The 18,017-nt window shown below is 42.0% G+C and overlaps 1 protein-coding gene across 1 annotated transcript in view; it reads right to left on the reverse strand.

Moving 5' to 3' along the window:
- The window catches only part of lmo4b (LIM domain only 4b), a 63,439-nt gene that overhangs the window by 12,037 nt on the left and 33,385 nt on the right, over positions 1-18,017 (reverse strand). Inside the window, exons 2-3 of the mRNA XM_079575025.1 lie at positions 5,705-5,749; positions 2,684-2,924 (exon numbers count right to left, since the gene is read on the reverse strand). Coding sequence (XP_079431151.1) covers positions 2,684-2,919 — 236 coding nt within the window. The 5' untranslated portion in view covers positions 2,920-2,924; positions 5,705-5,749. The remainder of the gene's footprint in view (positions 1-2,683; positions 2,925-5,704; positions 5,750-18,017) is intronic.

The following is an 18,017-nucleotide window of genomic DNA, read 5'->3' on the forward strand; positions in this document are numbered from 1 at the left end:
AAGGCGCTCTGTCCCTTTAAGACAAGGAGGGGGGAGAAACAGCGGAAAATGGCCTTCACAATAATCCCTCTTCTCTATCTGTCTCTCTTGCTCTCTCTCAAAAGCCAATTTGGTTAATTAAATGTTTTGTTTGCAGTGTGGCTCTCATTCATTTCGGACACGTCATTGGGAGCGGATACAAGCCAGGGACCAGATCTCATTAGATAAAACCCATCAGGACTAAAGGAAATGGAGGGGGACTATAATTAAAGCATTTAATTGTGTGGACTCGCTGTCAGATGTTTTTTTTCCCTCCCTGCTCTTATCTTTATCTCCACTGAGATCTCGTTGCTCCATAATGTGCGTTTTAGCTCTTCCACCGAAGCATGCTCTTATTACAAGTGGAAAGGTGTATCCACGCTTTACCCCCTTTTCCAATTTTAATTACGTTATAGTTCCATTATGAATGAAGTACCCCATTGACTTTCTCATCCTTTTTATGAGATGGGTGTGTGTATGTGTGCGCAGAGACACGCTTCAGATTTTTAAATTATCAGCGCAGATTTAATGGCAGTGTGGCGTGACTGTGTTGACTGCAAACTTGATTCTCTTTTAGATTACAGTTGATCAGACCATGCATGTACTTGCTTTCAAGAACTAAGCTCGACTTATACAATTATATGAGAATAGTAGGTACAGAAAATTTAAGGGGAAATACTTCTGTTGTTGACGCACTATGGTGGAGAATGAAAACTTGTCGGATTGAAAGATAGTAAAGAAGTTATATTTACCTTTAACACAAACTTAATGATTGGATTTTCATTGTGATATTAGAAAATGACCCCGCTGTCAAAACATTGGGTCTCATATAGTTGTCACCCTTTCTACATATGTTGACAAGTGAGAGCTCGATCCTGTTGATAAGACTTTGTGTTTGGCCTTACAAAATTGTGTTCTATGTGTTGAACTAATTATCAAAGTGAATAAGGACTTACCAGAGTGTTAGAAGTTTGAGTGAGCGGGCACCACATCGCCCGGCTCTACATTACCCCAGTGAGTGTGTCATCAGTGAGTGTGGTTGGGTGTCTGTCTGGCACACCTACTACAATATTTAAAAAGGCTCTCGCGCTAATTAACTTCTCCTTTCCATGAGAATAGAAGTCCAAAGAGGTGATGAATCCTAAAAGAAAACTCCGGAGCCCAAAGCGGAGTTGGTGAAATGTCTCACAAGGCAAACACACACCAGACTCATTTTCTGTCTTTACGTTTGGAGAACGAAGAGCAAATAGGCGTGACCGAGCTCTCACTTTGTGCTGTCACCACCCAGCTATCTTTGATCCACTTAAGCTGACATCAACAAGAAACATATGCAGGGCTGGGCAGTTTATCAAAAGTTAATCAGAACTGTTGAAAATAGCAGATGTTACCTTCCTTCAAACAATTACTATGATTTATCAGACTTTGGCGCATGTGTTAAACGTTACTGTGTTTCCTTGCTGTATTAAAAAGTTATGTTTAGGTTTAGAAAGTTGTGCAGTTTTAAGCAGTTTGACAACAAAGCTGAGAAAAACGTTCAACATTTACTTCTCTTATTTTGTTACCTAAGTTTCTTGATATTGTTTCCAAATAATAAGTTGGAAAATGTATAGGTACGAGCAGAATAAATAGCCATCATTGGTTAGAAAGACGTAACTTACAACATAAAGAAATGAATAAAGATGGAGAAAAAACAAACAAAAAATATAATAATTAAATGAACAAAGATAAGTGGAGTGGATTATTGCTGATTTACATTTGTATTGACTTACCTTTTGAACCAATAACCAGAGATGGGTAGAAATCAGTTACATTCTCAAAACTTTACTTGAAACTTGTTGGAAGAAAATATACTTTAATACTATTACATATAACTACTGTTAACTCTGTGAGTAAATGCGACAAAAGCTTTGTTGTTGAACATTGTTTGGCACAGATTTCTTGCAGCCTTTTAAATTAATTTGTGTGATGTAAAAAGTATGATCAGGATTTCTACAGTGTGTTATGTTTTGTCAGTTGGAATATTGGTCACAAAAAATAGTCATTTCTGGTCAAAGAGTTACTCAGTACTTAAGCAGACAAATACTTTTCTACTCTCACTAGAGTAATTATTTGAATAAGAACTTTTACTTACACGTGTGTAAAATTATTTTGTAGCACGCTCACACTTGTAGAGCTGGGACGATACACTTTTGTCGCGATCCACGATACTGAGGGCCCGATATGATACGTATTGCAATCCAATGCAAGGAGTATTAAAATTATACTTTTAAATTATAACAAACTGCAATATTGTGCCCCGAATGAATGAATTTAGAAAGTACAAGTTGAATATCCAAAACGTATACATACATGTATTTTAAATCAGTCTGATATGGACTAAAAACATTTTGAAAAGCTCAAATGGCATAAGCATTTTACGTAAAAGTCTGGCTCTTTTGAAAACCAATCAACATTTAAGAAAACTATCATTAAGTGAAAAATATTTGTATATATTTTCTCTATAATTGAGGATCAATAGTTTCTGATACATGCACGCATCACAACAAAAACGATACTTTGTCCCAGCCCTACACACTTGTGTTTTCACATTTTGGCTACTCTACCCTTTGTAAACTGCAGTCAACTCCATCAAAAGTAAACCTAAAGCTGTCAGACTAGTTCTCACCTGATGTAGTCATTTCGACACAAGATCATGCCGCTCTTTGTGTAACAGGACGTGCCGATCTCCCCCAGCTGGGCCTGGCAGCAGGAGCACTTGAGGCAGCGGCTGTGCCAGTAGCTGTCCATGGTGTAGAGAAGGAAGCGGTCAGCGATTTTGCCCCCACAGCCTGCACAACGCTTCCAGGACAGAGACCCTGTGCCCACTGGTGGCGGCTGGCTGTTGCCCCCTGGATTCACCATGGTCCCTGTAAGGTGCACACAGAGAGGAAGGCTAAGTCAGAGTTTCCCAAGACATACTTGAGCGCATGTATTAATAAAGCTGACAAATATGTTCAGAGTGTTTTGCAAAATAGGATGTTACAGTATTGACGTACATGATTTCAAAGTAAAACGTGTGATAATATTAGTGTTGACTAGACAGAAAAGCATGATTCAATATCATCTTACTGTATGCCAATAATATAACATTATGTGATTTGTACATACTGCTTCTAGTTTGAAGACAGAAAAATATGTTTGCCCTTAAAAACAGATCTGATTATACAGCCTTACAATAAAAAGAAATATTTACAAAGTGTGTTTGCTCAGTTGACACCACTTCGGTCAGGACATTTCTTTATTTCTAATGCTCAACTGTTATTGTTATGCGCCACTAGGCACAAGCACATAGTCTGATTGCTGTCTTGTTGTTAATATTACTTGCAGCAGCTGTACCGCTTCCAGACAAAACAGGTCTTTCCTCGGGACAATAGTGGATAATTGATTTGAGTTTGCTAACCCCATAATTGTCAAGAGATTATAACTCACACCTGAAATGAGTCAAAGGTGTCCTCGCTGTCACGCTACAAAAAAAAATACTGTGCGGATGATTAGGAAAATTATAACTGATAATGCGGTAATAACTTTGTAACTGATATGATTTGCAACCTTGTGCGTATTTTCAAACTAAGATAGGAGTTTCACAAAGATTAGATTAACAGTATGCAAGATCTTTGTCCAAAATGCCAGCTTTTCTGTCCCGAACTGAATTGTTTATGGTCGTAACAGAAACTTTATGGAGTGTATAGGCATGAATATGTTCGTATTTGCTATTTTTGTTGTCATTACTTATCACTGAACACAAGTCTGGCGTTTTGTACGGGGTGTTTTAGCTCCTGTGTTGACTTCCCAGCCCGAACACTCGCATCAAGGACAGCCCAGTAATCTCAATTATCACATTTGTGCTTAGCTTCTTTCTCAGCCTCTCATCGCACTGACTGGCTCCCGTTTTTTGAACAGCTGCAGACTGCAAATTGCACTGAAGCACAATAGCTGATCTCATTATGGGGGAGACTGTTCGGAGTGCTGTTCCGCTACAACAGAGCTACGAGTCATTTAGCGAACTAATCTGCGCCCTTGATCTCCGTCTCATCTCCGTGCCGTTGCTTCGTTGGACCTCTCGTGATGAATGTGCGCTAACTGATTACACCCAGCCAGAGCCAAAGGAACAATTATGCAGCTTTTCTTTTTGTGCTCAGCTGTCCAAGGAATTTCTCAAACGCAAAGTGCAATAGTTCACCGCGGTTGTCTTCTATCCTCTCTTTCAATTGCTCGAAGGGGGGGGGGTATTGTGGTTGCTGCAAAACACAACAACGGCATTAAAAGACAAATGACACTTCATGCTTAGGGCTTTAAGAGCTGTATGAGGAAAAAAAGTGCGGTATTTGGAAACGGTCTTGAATAATGCAATCTAACATTATTGTGATATCTCTCCGAATTATAGTTTAACACGGACCAAAACAAGACTAAAACTGAACTTTTGCGAATTCTTAAGTTACCGAGCGTGATCATTTTAGACCAAGTTGTCGAACAAATCGGTAAATCCCTGTCGCACGGAGGACCTCTGTGTTCCTGCGATACATTGCGGCTTCTTCCGAGATGCATATCGGCCACATTTATTTTCGCGATACCGATAATTCGGCGATATACCGCGCGAGCCCTACTTCACCGCTACGTTTCACAGGGGGGCTCGACGCGTTGTGTTTTTTTTTTTTTTGACCCCAGCGATAAATATGATCCGTCTCGAGAGTCAAAGCCAGTTCTCATCAGCATTTAGCCCACGTAAGATAATAGGGGCAAAGCTCTGACACGCCACGGCGCTCCCGTAATGACGCTAAGTGTTTTTAATCTATCGTGCGGTGTGTGCAGGCATTTGTTTCGCCCGCGAAATTAATGTCTTTTCACGATGTAATCCCTTCCAATTTGGCCGGCCGCAGACAACACATGCCCGGGATAACGCTAAATCTTTGTTGAAAGGCAGGTAGGGCTAATTAGAGCTGGGTTACACACACACACACACACACGAGCACGTACACTGACGCACACACGAACGAGAGAAGAAGGGGGGGGGGGGGTTAGCTTCCACGCAGAAATACTGTCAGTTTAAGCCCATTAGCGATGGCTCTTAGCGACAAACCGCAGCCTCTATACCGTTTTAGCGATTAAATCTAAAAGAAGGGACGGGGAAGGCGAGTCCAAAAGCAGGGCTGTAAGTGACTCCGTTTGATAAACAAGACGAGCCATAGTCAAGTTTCATGCAGGAGAGGAGTTGTTTTTACCGCGAGGAGATGATAGGGATGGGGACAGGCGAGGGGAGGGGGGGGAAGGAGCGAAGGGAGAGGGGGAGAGAGAGAGAGAGAGAGAGCGGGGGGTGGCTTTTAAGTTAAATGGGCAAGTAATTACATGGGCAGGCAATTTAGGACTCATTGAAATAGAAGCTGGATGGGGGGGGGGGGGGGAACGTATCCGGGATGTGCTAAAAGCTTTCTATATCAAAGCTGGGTATGCAAATGGATTTTTATTTGTGAAGAAATTGCTAAAGTAGGCTGTAAACATTAGCGGGTAATTAACTGATAGGGGATGAAGAGGGATTAGCAACATCGACTGCTGGCATTCTTCTGCGACTAGCTAATCATGGGACAAAAAAAAAAATGCTCCAAAAAAAAAAAAAAAAAAAAAAAAACACAACCAAAAACTTCACACTCACCTTGTTTTTCGGGGTTGAAAGTAGCGAGCGGTTGTCTTGTCGACGGTGCGAGAGCGTAACAGACGAGGCTAAAAACAGTCCCGAAAAGTGGTTGCTCGTGCTCAAAAATGTCCAGAAACTAGCGCTAACCGCAGCGGTCCGTCCGTTGTCGTGCCCGCCCGTTAAGAGCAAACCTCAGCCCGGACTAAAGAGCTCCACGACGTTCCGCTAGCCAAATGGAGTTATCAGATAGTATTTCCACTAGATGCTTCTTCTTCTTGCCTCTCCACTCTTCGCTTTTCGTTCGTTTTAAAGTCCATAGCAGTCAGATAACACTTCTCGTACGCGTGCCGTAGTGTCCGTAACAAAAGGGGGGGGGGAAAACTGCGGAAGGATAATGACAAGTTGAAGCGGTAATTGGATGTCCTGTGCTCGGCTGCGTTCGTCTCTCCGTCTCGCTGCCTGCCTGGTCTCTCTCGCTGGGTCCCGCTATAGCTGCACCTCCAACATGTGTCGCTGACAGGAAAGAAACCTCCTGTAAATAGCTTTTTTATATGCGTGACGACGTCGAAAGCGGCGGCCAATCACAGGCCGCTCCGTTGGAGGGGAATAACAAATCCAGCCAATCACCGAGGAGCGTAATTGACTCGGACATATACAGGGACGGAGAAGGCAATGAACTAGACGTGAGAGATGTGAATGATTATAAACATAAAATGACGCCAACTTAAAGCCATCCAAAGACTTTTCTTTTATATAAAGGCCTATATGTATCTTGTTACATACTTATTACACATGTTCGCGCCAGCCATTTGGAATACAGGGCAAACAAAGTCCTGCTAAAGCGTCAAAAAGTGTGCACCATAATGATTTTTAGGCTAGATACTTTATATCCTCAATAGCATCTGGATTTATACAGTGAATTTATCGCCCATTTCAAAACATAGCTCTCCCTAGAGGTTAGGCTATCAGGAGAGAAATGCTGAACTATTGTAATTAAGCTCTCGGAACAACCCGTTTCGAATACAGACACATATACAGGCTATGAAGTGTCATGTAATATTTTCAAGTGTAGCCTTACCAATAGGGTCAGAAGACGCACGAGTCTAAGTTCAATGCCTCCATGTACAACTGCATGTTATAGGAGACCAATGTATTTTAATTGGCTGTGTGAAGAAGACAGTGCTATTTAAAAATGCAAGCTGCACGGCAACAGTGCCTAACACGCACCTCACGTCTGAGTTTAATTAGTTGACATTCAATAAGCACTTAGTTTACCGAGGGTGACTGCAACCTCTGGGAAATATCAAGGCCTAATAGCTGCGTAGTGGCGCCATCGTCTGTCATTGAAAAAAATCGCAGCACGGATGGCCTTCTGTCGTTTACAACCCCATTACGCTTCAGGTCATTGGTTTCAACACCTATTCTGCCAGACCTTGATTTGGCTCACATCCTCTAATTCATTTAGTCTCACCGATTTTCACACGCGAAACGACGGTGAGACGAGATAAATGGAGAGGCCGTGGGGATAAATGTATAAGACAATGAAATGTTGCATGTTTGATTACAAATTGAGTAGGTTGATGCTCTTAGAATATACAATTTCTGCTGTAGATCTGTGAAGTAAGACCCCAAAGACTGCAATTATTTATCAAACCAACAAAATTATCGGGATGTTGCGTGTAAAACCTGCATGTTCCGAAATGGATGTCATTTTCTTATAGTTTTGCCATCCTCGGTCAAATGTTAAGATGTTTGCTGATTATTGAAGAAGCTATTTGTCATACCTCTGCAGCTTTTTTTCAGGCTATGAAGATCATAATAGGCCTTGGGGGGGGCATTGTCTCAACACTGGTCAAATGTTCACTGTGAACCGAAAATTAAGTGGGGAAAAAAGAAAGATAGAAACTAAGAAATTGCAAATCTAATATTCTTTATTTCCCTTTTTTTGCATTATTTTGATATGTTACTAATTAGTTCCATTCATTAAAGCAAGACGGCATCAAAGAAAACTCACAAAATGAAAGAGTATACCAAAAAATTAATCACATCAAAGATAACAAAAGATAAGCATAAGTAATTAGAGCAAAATCAACAAACATGGCTTCAAAGAGAATAAGTAATGTATATGTGAGGTCTTAATCAAACCAGGAGTGTTTCTGAATCTCCTTCGGTCCGTCACAATGTCGTACTGATGGACGAATGCTGATCATTGGTTTTTGGATTTGACTTGAAGCAGAGGTTGAGCAGCCTGATCCACCACTCTCCTTGTCTGACCGTGACACTTCGCCCACATCGCGTGCTCGACTACAACACTGTGGTTGTAGGAGGTGAAAACCACTGTGGGCCTGGATTGTGGTGACCCATGATAATGGCTTACACTCATATTGCGCTTTACACACTTGAGCTATGATAAGATCCTATTATCACATCTGCCCGGGGCTAGACTGACACAAGTGCGGCTGCCAATGTGTGGCATCGACCACTAGCATGCAAGGTGGGTGGTGTGTCTTGCCCAAGGACACAACAACAGTATGCTGCAGTTGAAGGATACAAATCAGAGACCTACAGCTATTGACAAACGTTCTAACCAACTGTTGTGGGAAAAAAACAACTATAGCACACTGTCTTAAAGTCTTTTTAAATCAGTTCTTCTGAAATAAAGGCTTTATTCACCTTATTCCGGAGGCTTGTGTGGGCGCTGCCATGAATTGTGCCCGCCCCTTTTCTCCTATCTGTTAACATGGACTGGAGAAGTCCACATAAAATCAGTTACTACACGAAAACAAAGCCGTTTTTCGGCCGCGCTGAGAAACAGTGCAGTGTTGACATTGGCCATTTTACACAAATCAATCGACTAAACATCAGATTTGAACAGGGAATATTTTCCCTCGTTCTCCGTTTAAATGAACGGGCTTCGCGCTCGACCGGAAGTGTCTGTACAACGGAAGTGCTGAGACAAAGCAAAAAGTGGCAAAAGTGGGCGGGTGGAATAAGGTGAATAGACAAAGAAAGAATTTTGGTGCGGGAAGAGTGTCTTGGTTTTGCTTTATTTCTTCAACATGATTGTACTGTTGGTATCGAGACAGCTTTTATACTGTACTATCTATATACTGTACTTTCGACACAGTACAATAAATATACTCTCATAACTATTTCTCAGTATTTGTGCGTTTTCTGTCATGGCTCTTGAAAACAATAGCTGATTTAGAAGCTCACATCAACAATAACGTCATGCTTCATTAGTGTCCGTAACTGGATTAGCTCAAACAGCTATTAACTACATGTCATACACGTCAATCAGAAGTGCCAAATCATTTACTTTGGTGAAGTGAGAGCTGGAAATGGAACTAAAGCTCAACACCAAAATTAGTACAAATACGGCTGCCAATCATTCGGCATTTTTGCAACATCGCTTTGAACCAACAAGTTACAATTGGTGAAAAGTTGCTGAAAGTTATTTAGGATTCACCAGGCTGAGCGGTTTTCCATGACAAAACAGCGTGATTATGAGGCGCCCCAGGCTTCATTAGAAAGACATCAGATGTATAAAGATAATCTTTTTCTTGACGTTAATTGTTTAATTATTCTTGCAGCTCCGAGGAGATTGAGCGGCGTCAAGCTGATTTCCCTTTTGGCAAACACAGCAGCGCCCCCTTGGTCTCAGCCACTTTCTTTTGACACTCTCATCAAGCGCCTCACTCGCTAGAACAAAACCCTCACGAAGATGGGGAAGAATGTCTTTTCCACCAAGGAATGATTAATTGATATAAATGATTAAAACAGAGGGAAATTATGAAATGAGTTTGAAAAGAGGCCTCACAGGAGCGGCTTTGTTTGTTACTGGTCGTTTTTAATGAGGTTTTCATTACTGGGCAAGAGGAATTATTCTGCATATTCTGCTTTTAGGGGAAAATAATTGTGGATATTGAAGAGCATGCAGGACTGTGGAGGTATGGAGGTCCCATGTGTTTGGCTATATGCACAATTGGTATTTGTAAAAGGATCTTAATTTGTTCTTTCCAAACATTGGCTACATGCCACAAGTCTGAATATAAGTTTTGGTCAAACAGAAAACAGAAAGTTTCGCTGGAAATTACTGCTGAAAGTCATTCATTTTCTGCTTTCAATAGTAACCAACAAAGTTTTGTATTTGTAGAATTCATAACAATTACCAGTCTATGAACCTATAAATATAGCACAATCATACACTGCCTGACCAACATGAAGTGGCCACCTGGATTTAACTAACTATTGTGATCTGGGGTTGCTGCAGTTGGTCTGGGTTCAGCAATACTACTGTATACAAAGAATGATATCAGCCGACTACCTGAAAGACCAGGTTATTCCATTAATGGATTTCTTCTTCCTTAGTGGCACGGGTATATTCCAAGATGACAACGCCATGATTCCTCAGGTTCACATTGTGAAAGAGTGTTTTTAGGGAGCATGAGACATAATTCTCACACATGGATCGGCCGCCACAGAGTCCAGATCTTAACCCCAGTGAGAATCTTTGGGATTTGCTGGAGAAGGCTTTGCTCAGTGGTCACATTCTCCCATCATCAATTCCGGATGTTGGTGGAAAATGAATGCAACATTGGATCTTTTGACATCACAGAGGCTTGTTTTTTGTTTGTTGCTATTTGTCGTTATACATGAACTGTACAACGAAATTTGTCCTCCGCATTTAACCCATCTGTCTATGCCACTGGACGACCCATAGGGGGCAGTGGGCAGGGATGTGGAGCCAGGCTGGTGGTCAGAAACACCTGGCTGAAGGATTCACCTATTGCAAATGTTTTTTAGTGGTAGGGGAAACCGGAGTAGTGGGAATTGAACCCAGGACCTTCTAGCTGTGAAGCACGAGCGCTAACCACTACGCTACCATGCCTTATTGAAACTATGCCACAGCCAATAGAGCGTGTCACCTTTATAATGATCATATTCCAATAGGTTTTATTCTAAGATTACTACACAATTGAACACAATTTCACTTGTGGATCCATTAAGTCTAAATCTAACTCTTTCTTGATTTACTCTTGTATTATTTGTCATTCAGCGGTTCACTTTTTTACCACTTCAGCAGGTTCTGTCGCAACCATAAGCCAACAGGGCTAGATATGCTCAGCCTGGCGTCAGACAAATTACCTTTCCATTCCCAGACAGGTTTAACCACTGATGTAGTGTCATACGGATATCATCACGAGGCAGTACTCTCCAGATACTCAAACCACTGAAAACCTGAAATAGCCCAGTATTTCTGCCCAGCCCTCGCCCCCCCCTGCCGTTCTGTGGCCATACATTGAGCAGGATGAGCGGCCCATAGACCCTCAAACTAATCATCTCCATTCTCCTCGCAGATCTCAGAGTCCTGTGGCACTTCCCCAGCAGCTGTTCCATGAAGAGGAGCAGATGAAATTAGGGCCTCACAACAGTCTGGAGGTGTTTAAACAGGCACAGAGCGTCACGTGTGTCTCAGTGCTGCTGCTCCCCACAGGGCCATCTCCGCTGCCTGAAAAGGAGACTGTGGGCTCATAATGAATCCGCTCGTCCGGTGGGAAAAAGCCACTCACTCTCAGCCAGTCTATTAATGTGCCTTTGTGTTACATAGAGGCAGTCAGAGCCACAATTATGCACATTCACAAACAATCTGATGGCAATAACATCATCCGCTTAGAGAATTCCAGCATTTTCCACTTTGGCTTTTCGGCTATTTAAAGTTGTGTTATTAAGCTCAAAAAGTTTCTTCACTAGAACTGGATGCATGAAGCAATTTTGAAGTTGTGGACCAGCAACTTCTTTCTTTTCAAAATTTGAAGAAATACACTATTCTTTATAACAAATTGTTTCGATTGTCGGGTTTTAGAATGGTCCAACAAAACATTTAGAAGCAAACATTATCATCGCTCACACTTCTAAATAAACAGGTCAGTGCTTGGTATTTTGATTCTTCAAAAGCCTGTTCCGTAGACTTTACGTGACTCGACTTGTCCTCTTTCATCTGTTTCTTCATACGTGTGTAAACTACGGCTGTTTTGTTACAGACAGATGTGTTTCATCCGCCTGTCAATCAGATTCACTGGAACTTGGCCTGGCACAAGGATTCGATCAATCAATTAAACTTAATTTACGAAGCAATTTTCAAACAGAATTGTAAAACAAATGGTCTCAAATGATAAATGGTCTCTTATATAGCGCTTTTCTACCTCCATTAGGCCCAAAGCGCTTTACAGCAAGGAACCAGTCGGGTGACAATGGCGCATTTGGTAGATTGGGTCATCTCATGATGATCAGAAGGTTGGGGTTCGAAACCCAGTTCCTGCGGATGCACATTGTCGTTGTATCCTTGGGCAAGATTCTTCACCCACCTTTCCTCCAGTCTGTGAACATTGATGAATGAAAGACACACTCTTTCATTCATCAATGTTCACAGACTGGGTGACTGGTTTCTTCCCTGTAAAGCGCTTTGGGCCTGATGAAAGTAGACGCTGAGACCATTTACCAACCACCCATTCACTCTCTCATTTATACACCAACGCACGCAGACACTGGAGGCAAGGAGGGTGAAGTATCTTACCCAAGGACACAACGACAGTGGGCGCCTTCAGGAGCTGAGATTCCCTCTCTACCAACTGCGCCACCGTTGGCCCAAACCTAAAACTAAGTGCTTTACAGAATAAAATCAATTCCTGCCCAGTGTGTCCACCCAATAACAGTGTGCAAGTGCTTGTGAATGAAACCAACTGAGCAATGACCTTTATGAAGTTTTCTGGACTCTCAAAGTTAAAGTCAAAGGGGCTAAATGCAAGTTGGACATTTTATATTCACTACTGCCACCTCAGGTCATACATGTAACTGCACCTTCTATATTAATCTTGTGCATGACCTTTTTGAGTGACACATTAGGACATTGCTGGAACATGTAAGGGGAGAAAAAAACATAATTCTAATAATTCTAACTTTTAAACTCTGCATAGTCCCTTTAAGGTTTGGGTTTAAGGTTAAAGTTAAAGAGTTAGGATCAAAGGTTCAGTGTCAGAGCCGTCAGTGGAGGCAACAAACATTTCTGTATACACACGAAGGAAACACAAGTACTTTCCAACATTTGTCTGAACATTGAGATACTGTATGGTACCCGATTTTTATAGATGGTCGAAGATACTGACACATTCAGAGCAATACATATATGTTCAGACAAGAAATTTGACAAATGTCCTCTGAATAACTGAGTGACCCCTGGCATTTGGAGGTGCCTATGTTCCCAGTACTGACCCTGTTGTCGATACTCTCCCCATCCCTCACCCCCAATGGCCCACCTTTTGTTGTGCCAAGTGTTTAAGAGCAACACACATTGGTGGAATTGGTACTAAAGGTATAACTGGAATGATTTGGGACCAACATCATTGCAGAACAGAATAGCCGTGCTCATCTGCTCATGTGCACTTCGGATTGTTTACCACAATCATTCAGGAGTGGCCTTGAACACAACAAATCCCACAACGGTCTCATCCTGTGTCTTTAACAGAGACGTATATTCACTTAGTCAAACTGAGGAGGGAGCAGAGCCCAGAGATTATCAGCGGTAGATACACAAACCAGGTCCTGTGCGACCATCGGAGGAAAGATCTCCAAATGAAATCTAATAAACGACCGAAGGTACCCAACTAACAGATCCTAAAATGCTTGATGAAATTACTGTGCGGCTACAAGCATTCAAGTTGTCAGTTCAGTCTTTATCACTACAGCAAGAAGCATACAGGGGATTCCAAATTAGAAAATCAATAGTAAACGGCCTGTAGTCAAGGTTCTCTTCAGGCACATTTTGGCTAAAGTATTGGCTCATATTATACTGCGACAACCTTATTATGTTTCCAAAGAGGCCACATCTAATTTGTAGCCATTTGAAAATTGAAAACTGTATAATTTTATGCTCAAAATGTTTTCCGTTGATTTCAGACAGTCCTTGACCCATGAGGGAAGTGTGTGTTCAAAATGCGAATGTCATCCTTTTGTAACATCTCCTAACATATTTACATTATGTACAATTACCCATACTGCCACCTTACCGTGGTGGAGGGGTTTGAGCACCCGAATAATCCTGGAGCTCTGTTGTCGTGCCCCTGGTAGGGTCTCCCAGGGCAAACAGGTCCTATAGGTGACGGGTCAGACAAAGAGTGGCTCAGAAGCCCCATATGAGGATGTGGATGGATGGATGGATGAATGGATGGATGGATGGATGGATGGATGGATGGATGGATGGATGGACAATTACCCATTTCCAATTCCACAAAATCTAAAGGACTGACAAGAAACCAAACAAAGAGCTGAACTAAAAAGAACTAAAGAATAAAGTCTAGACCTATAAAGGACCAAACTTTAAAAAGCAGACGAGAAAAACGACTGAAGTTTGGACACATACAGTATATCGTGTTAAAGGCATGAAGGCATCAGTCTATGCAAAAGTAATACACAATCACTGAAAATGAGGAAACAGAAACACCTTTAGGACAGATTAAGGACAATTGCAGGAAAATGGAAAAGATTGTCAGAGGTCAAAAGATCACTGAAGCCATCTGGGTAACTCATTGTCCAACCACATTATAAACTCCCGCTGAAAGTTAATAAAAACGACGTCTTCATTTTAAACAGTGCACCTCAATGTTTGAACGAACGGCTCTCATTTTACGGCTTACAGAAGTTTGTTTATGCACACGCTGTAAGAGCACATTTGGCTCAATACATTGTAAATCAATACGCTCCAGTTTATTGTTACGGCAGAATGCACTCAGGCGATGTGTAGTTGGACTGGCACAGATACAAGCGCGTTCACACTAATTTGGACCAATCAAAAATCTAAATCTGACTTCATGTCTGTGGATCTCCGTCTCGCGGTTAGTTCTTTCTTCTCCTTCCACTTTCCCCCATGTGGTTCCAGCTCTGCTCCGGTCACGAAACAATGAAACAGCAAGACGTCTTTGGTTGTTTTATTCGCTTTTTCCCCCCCCCACACACACACACTGCCTTTGCCCAGTGCCATTGATCTCCATCAATTATTGTGTGCAATTAAACAGGGAACACATGAGCTTCGGTAAATAGAAATCAACAAGTCAATAAATGCCCCTCTAATGTCAACGGATTTGGCTTCACAGGCGCAGTACTTCGTCTGGCGTGGCTTACAAGAGAGGACATATCACGAATGCAGTAGTGCTTTGTAAATAAAGTCTACAAAGATCCGTTTTACGAGACAAATTGAGCACATGCATTGGGACAAATTGTTTCTGCGTATCTGCGCCAACATGTGATTATGCTCGACTTATTGTTGCATTATAGTCTCAATGTAGAAATCTGCGAAATGTATCTGGACGCATGTGGACGGACTGTGCACATTTGTAGACTTAAGGGGGTTTTAAGCAGGTCAAGATGTTAGGAAGTTGTAACAGTCTGGGAGCACGTCACACAGCTATGGATGGGTTGAGCACTTTGGGGACTTTTTGACATTCAAAAGACAGAATATTTTTGCGTTGAGTACGTAACTGGTATTGTAAAGGCCCTCATTTTACTAGCCTGGTCTTACCATACCCTCGTACACATTATGTACAGAGGGTCTGGATCTTCACTATTGAGCTCTGTTTTCAGGTGGGAGGGGTGAACTCCTTTTAAAGTTTGAAACGATTGGCTATCATAACTCTTGGGGACAGCAGCCTTCAATCACAGTTTCTGGATATTTGGGAGCCGAGCCAGAACGGCTTGAAGAGCGTCCTTTCGCATCCGCCGCTGTTGCCAAACAACAACCAGCAAATCCAGCGCAAATGCTTGACATCACCTCCAACACCCGCCTCCCCCGCTCGCTGAATGGTAGGTTGAAATCCAACCGGTGTAACGGGGCCACTGAGATCAGACCCAGAAGTAGCATATAGGGCAGGGATAGGCAAGTTTGTGTCATGGAGGGACCATTTTGTTCATTGCTAAAACACCAAGGGCCGAAACTCACAATTTTAGCCCAAAGTAAAGCACCTTTTCTCTACAAATATAAGCTTTGCTCATAATATATGACCTAACGGGGTGTTTTGCTGGGAAATGTGAAAAAATGTATAGTATTTTCCACATTTTAGAGTCCTTTTCATTTATTTGGTCTCTGGTTTATGAATAAATGTTTCTTCAAAATTCTCTTGGGGGCCCCCGGGCCTGACGTTGCCTACCCCTGATGTAGGGAAATGATAATTGACTGGAGTTCACGGATGGCTAAGGCCAGGTTATCATTTTACATCACTTTGAAACCTTCGACAAGCTCCAATCCGCCGCTCCGACCAACACCAACTGCTCGCTCACACATTATTTACAAAGACAAGGTGGGTGAAGTGTCTGGCCCAAAGACTCAAGTGTGGATATCTGTAATAATACGGTAGAGTGGCGTTGGTTGCTTGATAGCTGATAGAGAATTTTCTACCATCGTTAAAGGAAAAGGCCACCTTTTTTCCATACTGAGATATGTTCTTACCTGATATTAGACGAGTTGATGCGTACCTGTCTGGTCTTTGTGCATCGGCTCAGTCCCACACAAAGACCAAAGATGTTGCTAGCATTTAGCCTCTCCCAGCATATTCCTGTAGCTCCCAACAGGATGAAGTTTGAAGCGACCAAGCTCTTGCACGGGCACGCACAAAGACCAGACAGGAAAGGAGCAATCAAATCATCTAAGCACAGGTAAGAACATATCTCAGTATGGAAAAACAGTGGCCTGTTCCTTTAAGCCCAAAGCGCTTTACATGAAGGAACCTGTCACCCATTCACTCTCTCATTCAAACGCCAATGACACTGGAGGCAAGGTGGGGGAAGTGTCTCTGGAATATTATCTATTTGCCAAGTTTGCCAAGTCAAATTGAACTGCTAGGTTGTTGAGTCAAACTTTTATTCACGTAATATTCACGTATTCAAGAAATGAATGAGTGTTTTTCCAGGATTTTGTTGCATCACAGAGTTAACACAAAACCGTCCTGCACAGAAACATGGCTGATTGTTGTAGATGTCCCAATGTATTCCAAAAGTTTGTACAGGTGCTCTTGGGAAAGGGATCCGAATTGCAGAGAAAAAAAAAGCAGAAAACCCCAAAGAAGTATGAACAGCATAAGGAAGTACTTAAAAGGCCTTTATTTAGATGGCCAGGGCAACATGTTTCGACTACCAGGGTTTTATCAGGGCTCATATGTATGTTTAAAGCCCATAATCCGTCATCGAACCCAGTTTGTGCTCAAAGTGCTGTTTGCTAAAAATGAAAGCATGTTTTCATTGTTTTCCTGCAGAGAAAAAAAATATTAAATTATTTAAAAATTTGAAACGTCATTTATTAATGCCACGGTACCCAATATCATATCTTTAAGCCTTGGCTATGCATGTTATGTCCACTTTAAGTACAAATGCTAAAAGCCATACAGAGAGGGCAAGGCACTGCTGCACACTGGGTATTGTGAAATGTGAAAAACTACACCAACTGTTTACTCCTGGCAGAACATGGCATCTGCGGTGCTTTTGACAGACCATTTTGGCTTTTTGAAAAATGCTGGAATTTTTAGGATGCCACAAGTTAGTGCTTTTAAAGTGAAAGCACATTAATATGGACACGGCAAAGTGACTTGTGTCTCTGAAAAAGGCGTGGATTTGGGCGTCTGAAGCCCCATTTCGGAGCCTGTCACCACATTTTTTTGTATAATATAATGGTTTCAGTCGGGTTTTTGATGGATCAGAGTGCACATTTTCCGACGCGCCCAAAAGCCCTTGACAGTAATAAACGCGCACAAAACATCTCAGCGACGGCAAACGCGACGGAGATGCTCAAATTCACAAACTAAATGACAGGGAGCGCAGTGCTTTAAGTGCTTTAATCGCGGCGTAATTACTTTCTACACACCAGCTCGGAGTCGCGGCGTGTGCAAACGTACAAACACAAACAGAACAACATGTGCTGCCTCCGACACTGTTTTAATGAAATGTCGTGAATCCGTAATGAGTCTCCGTGTCTTGTGATAAATTTCATAATTATTCAACCCCACGCAACAGCCGAGGGAGAGTCATCAGTCAAAGCAAATTAGTCGGGATCCATTAGGGCTCAGTGTCTTGTAGGGACATTCACTTTATTAGCGCCTTACACCCATTGCCATAATTGGAAGCATATTTCATTTGGCGCAAACCCCACTTTACTGAATGACTTGACTGTGCCATTCTCGTTTTTATTTACTGCCACATGTTCACAGAGGCGAGTCATATAAGTGCATTAACTTATCTAGCTTATTGTAAGTTTATCACCATTCTATCAAGTACTTTTATTCATAGGCAC

The sequence above is a fragment of the Gobius niger genome, assembly GCF_951799975.1.
Source record: "Gobius niger genome assembly, chromosome: 17".
In the NCBI taxonomy this organism is placed as follows: Eukaryota; Metazoa; Chordata; class Actinopteri; order Gobiiformes; family Gobiidae; genus Gobius; species Gobius niger.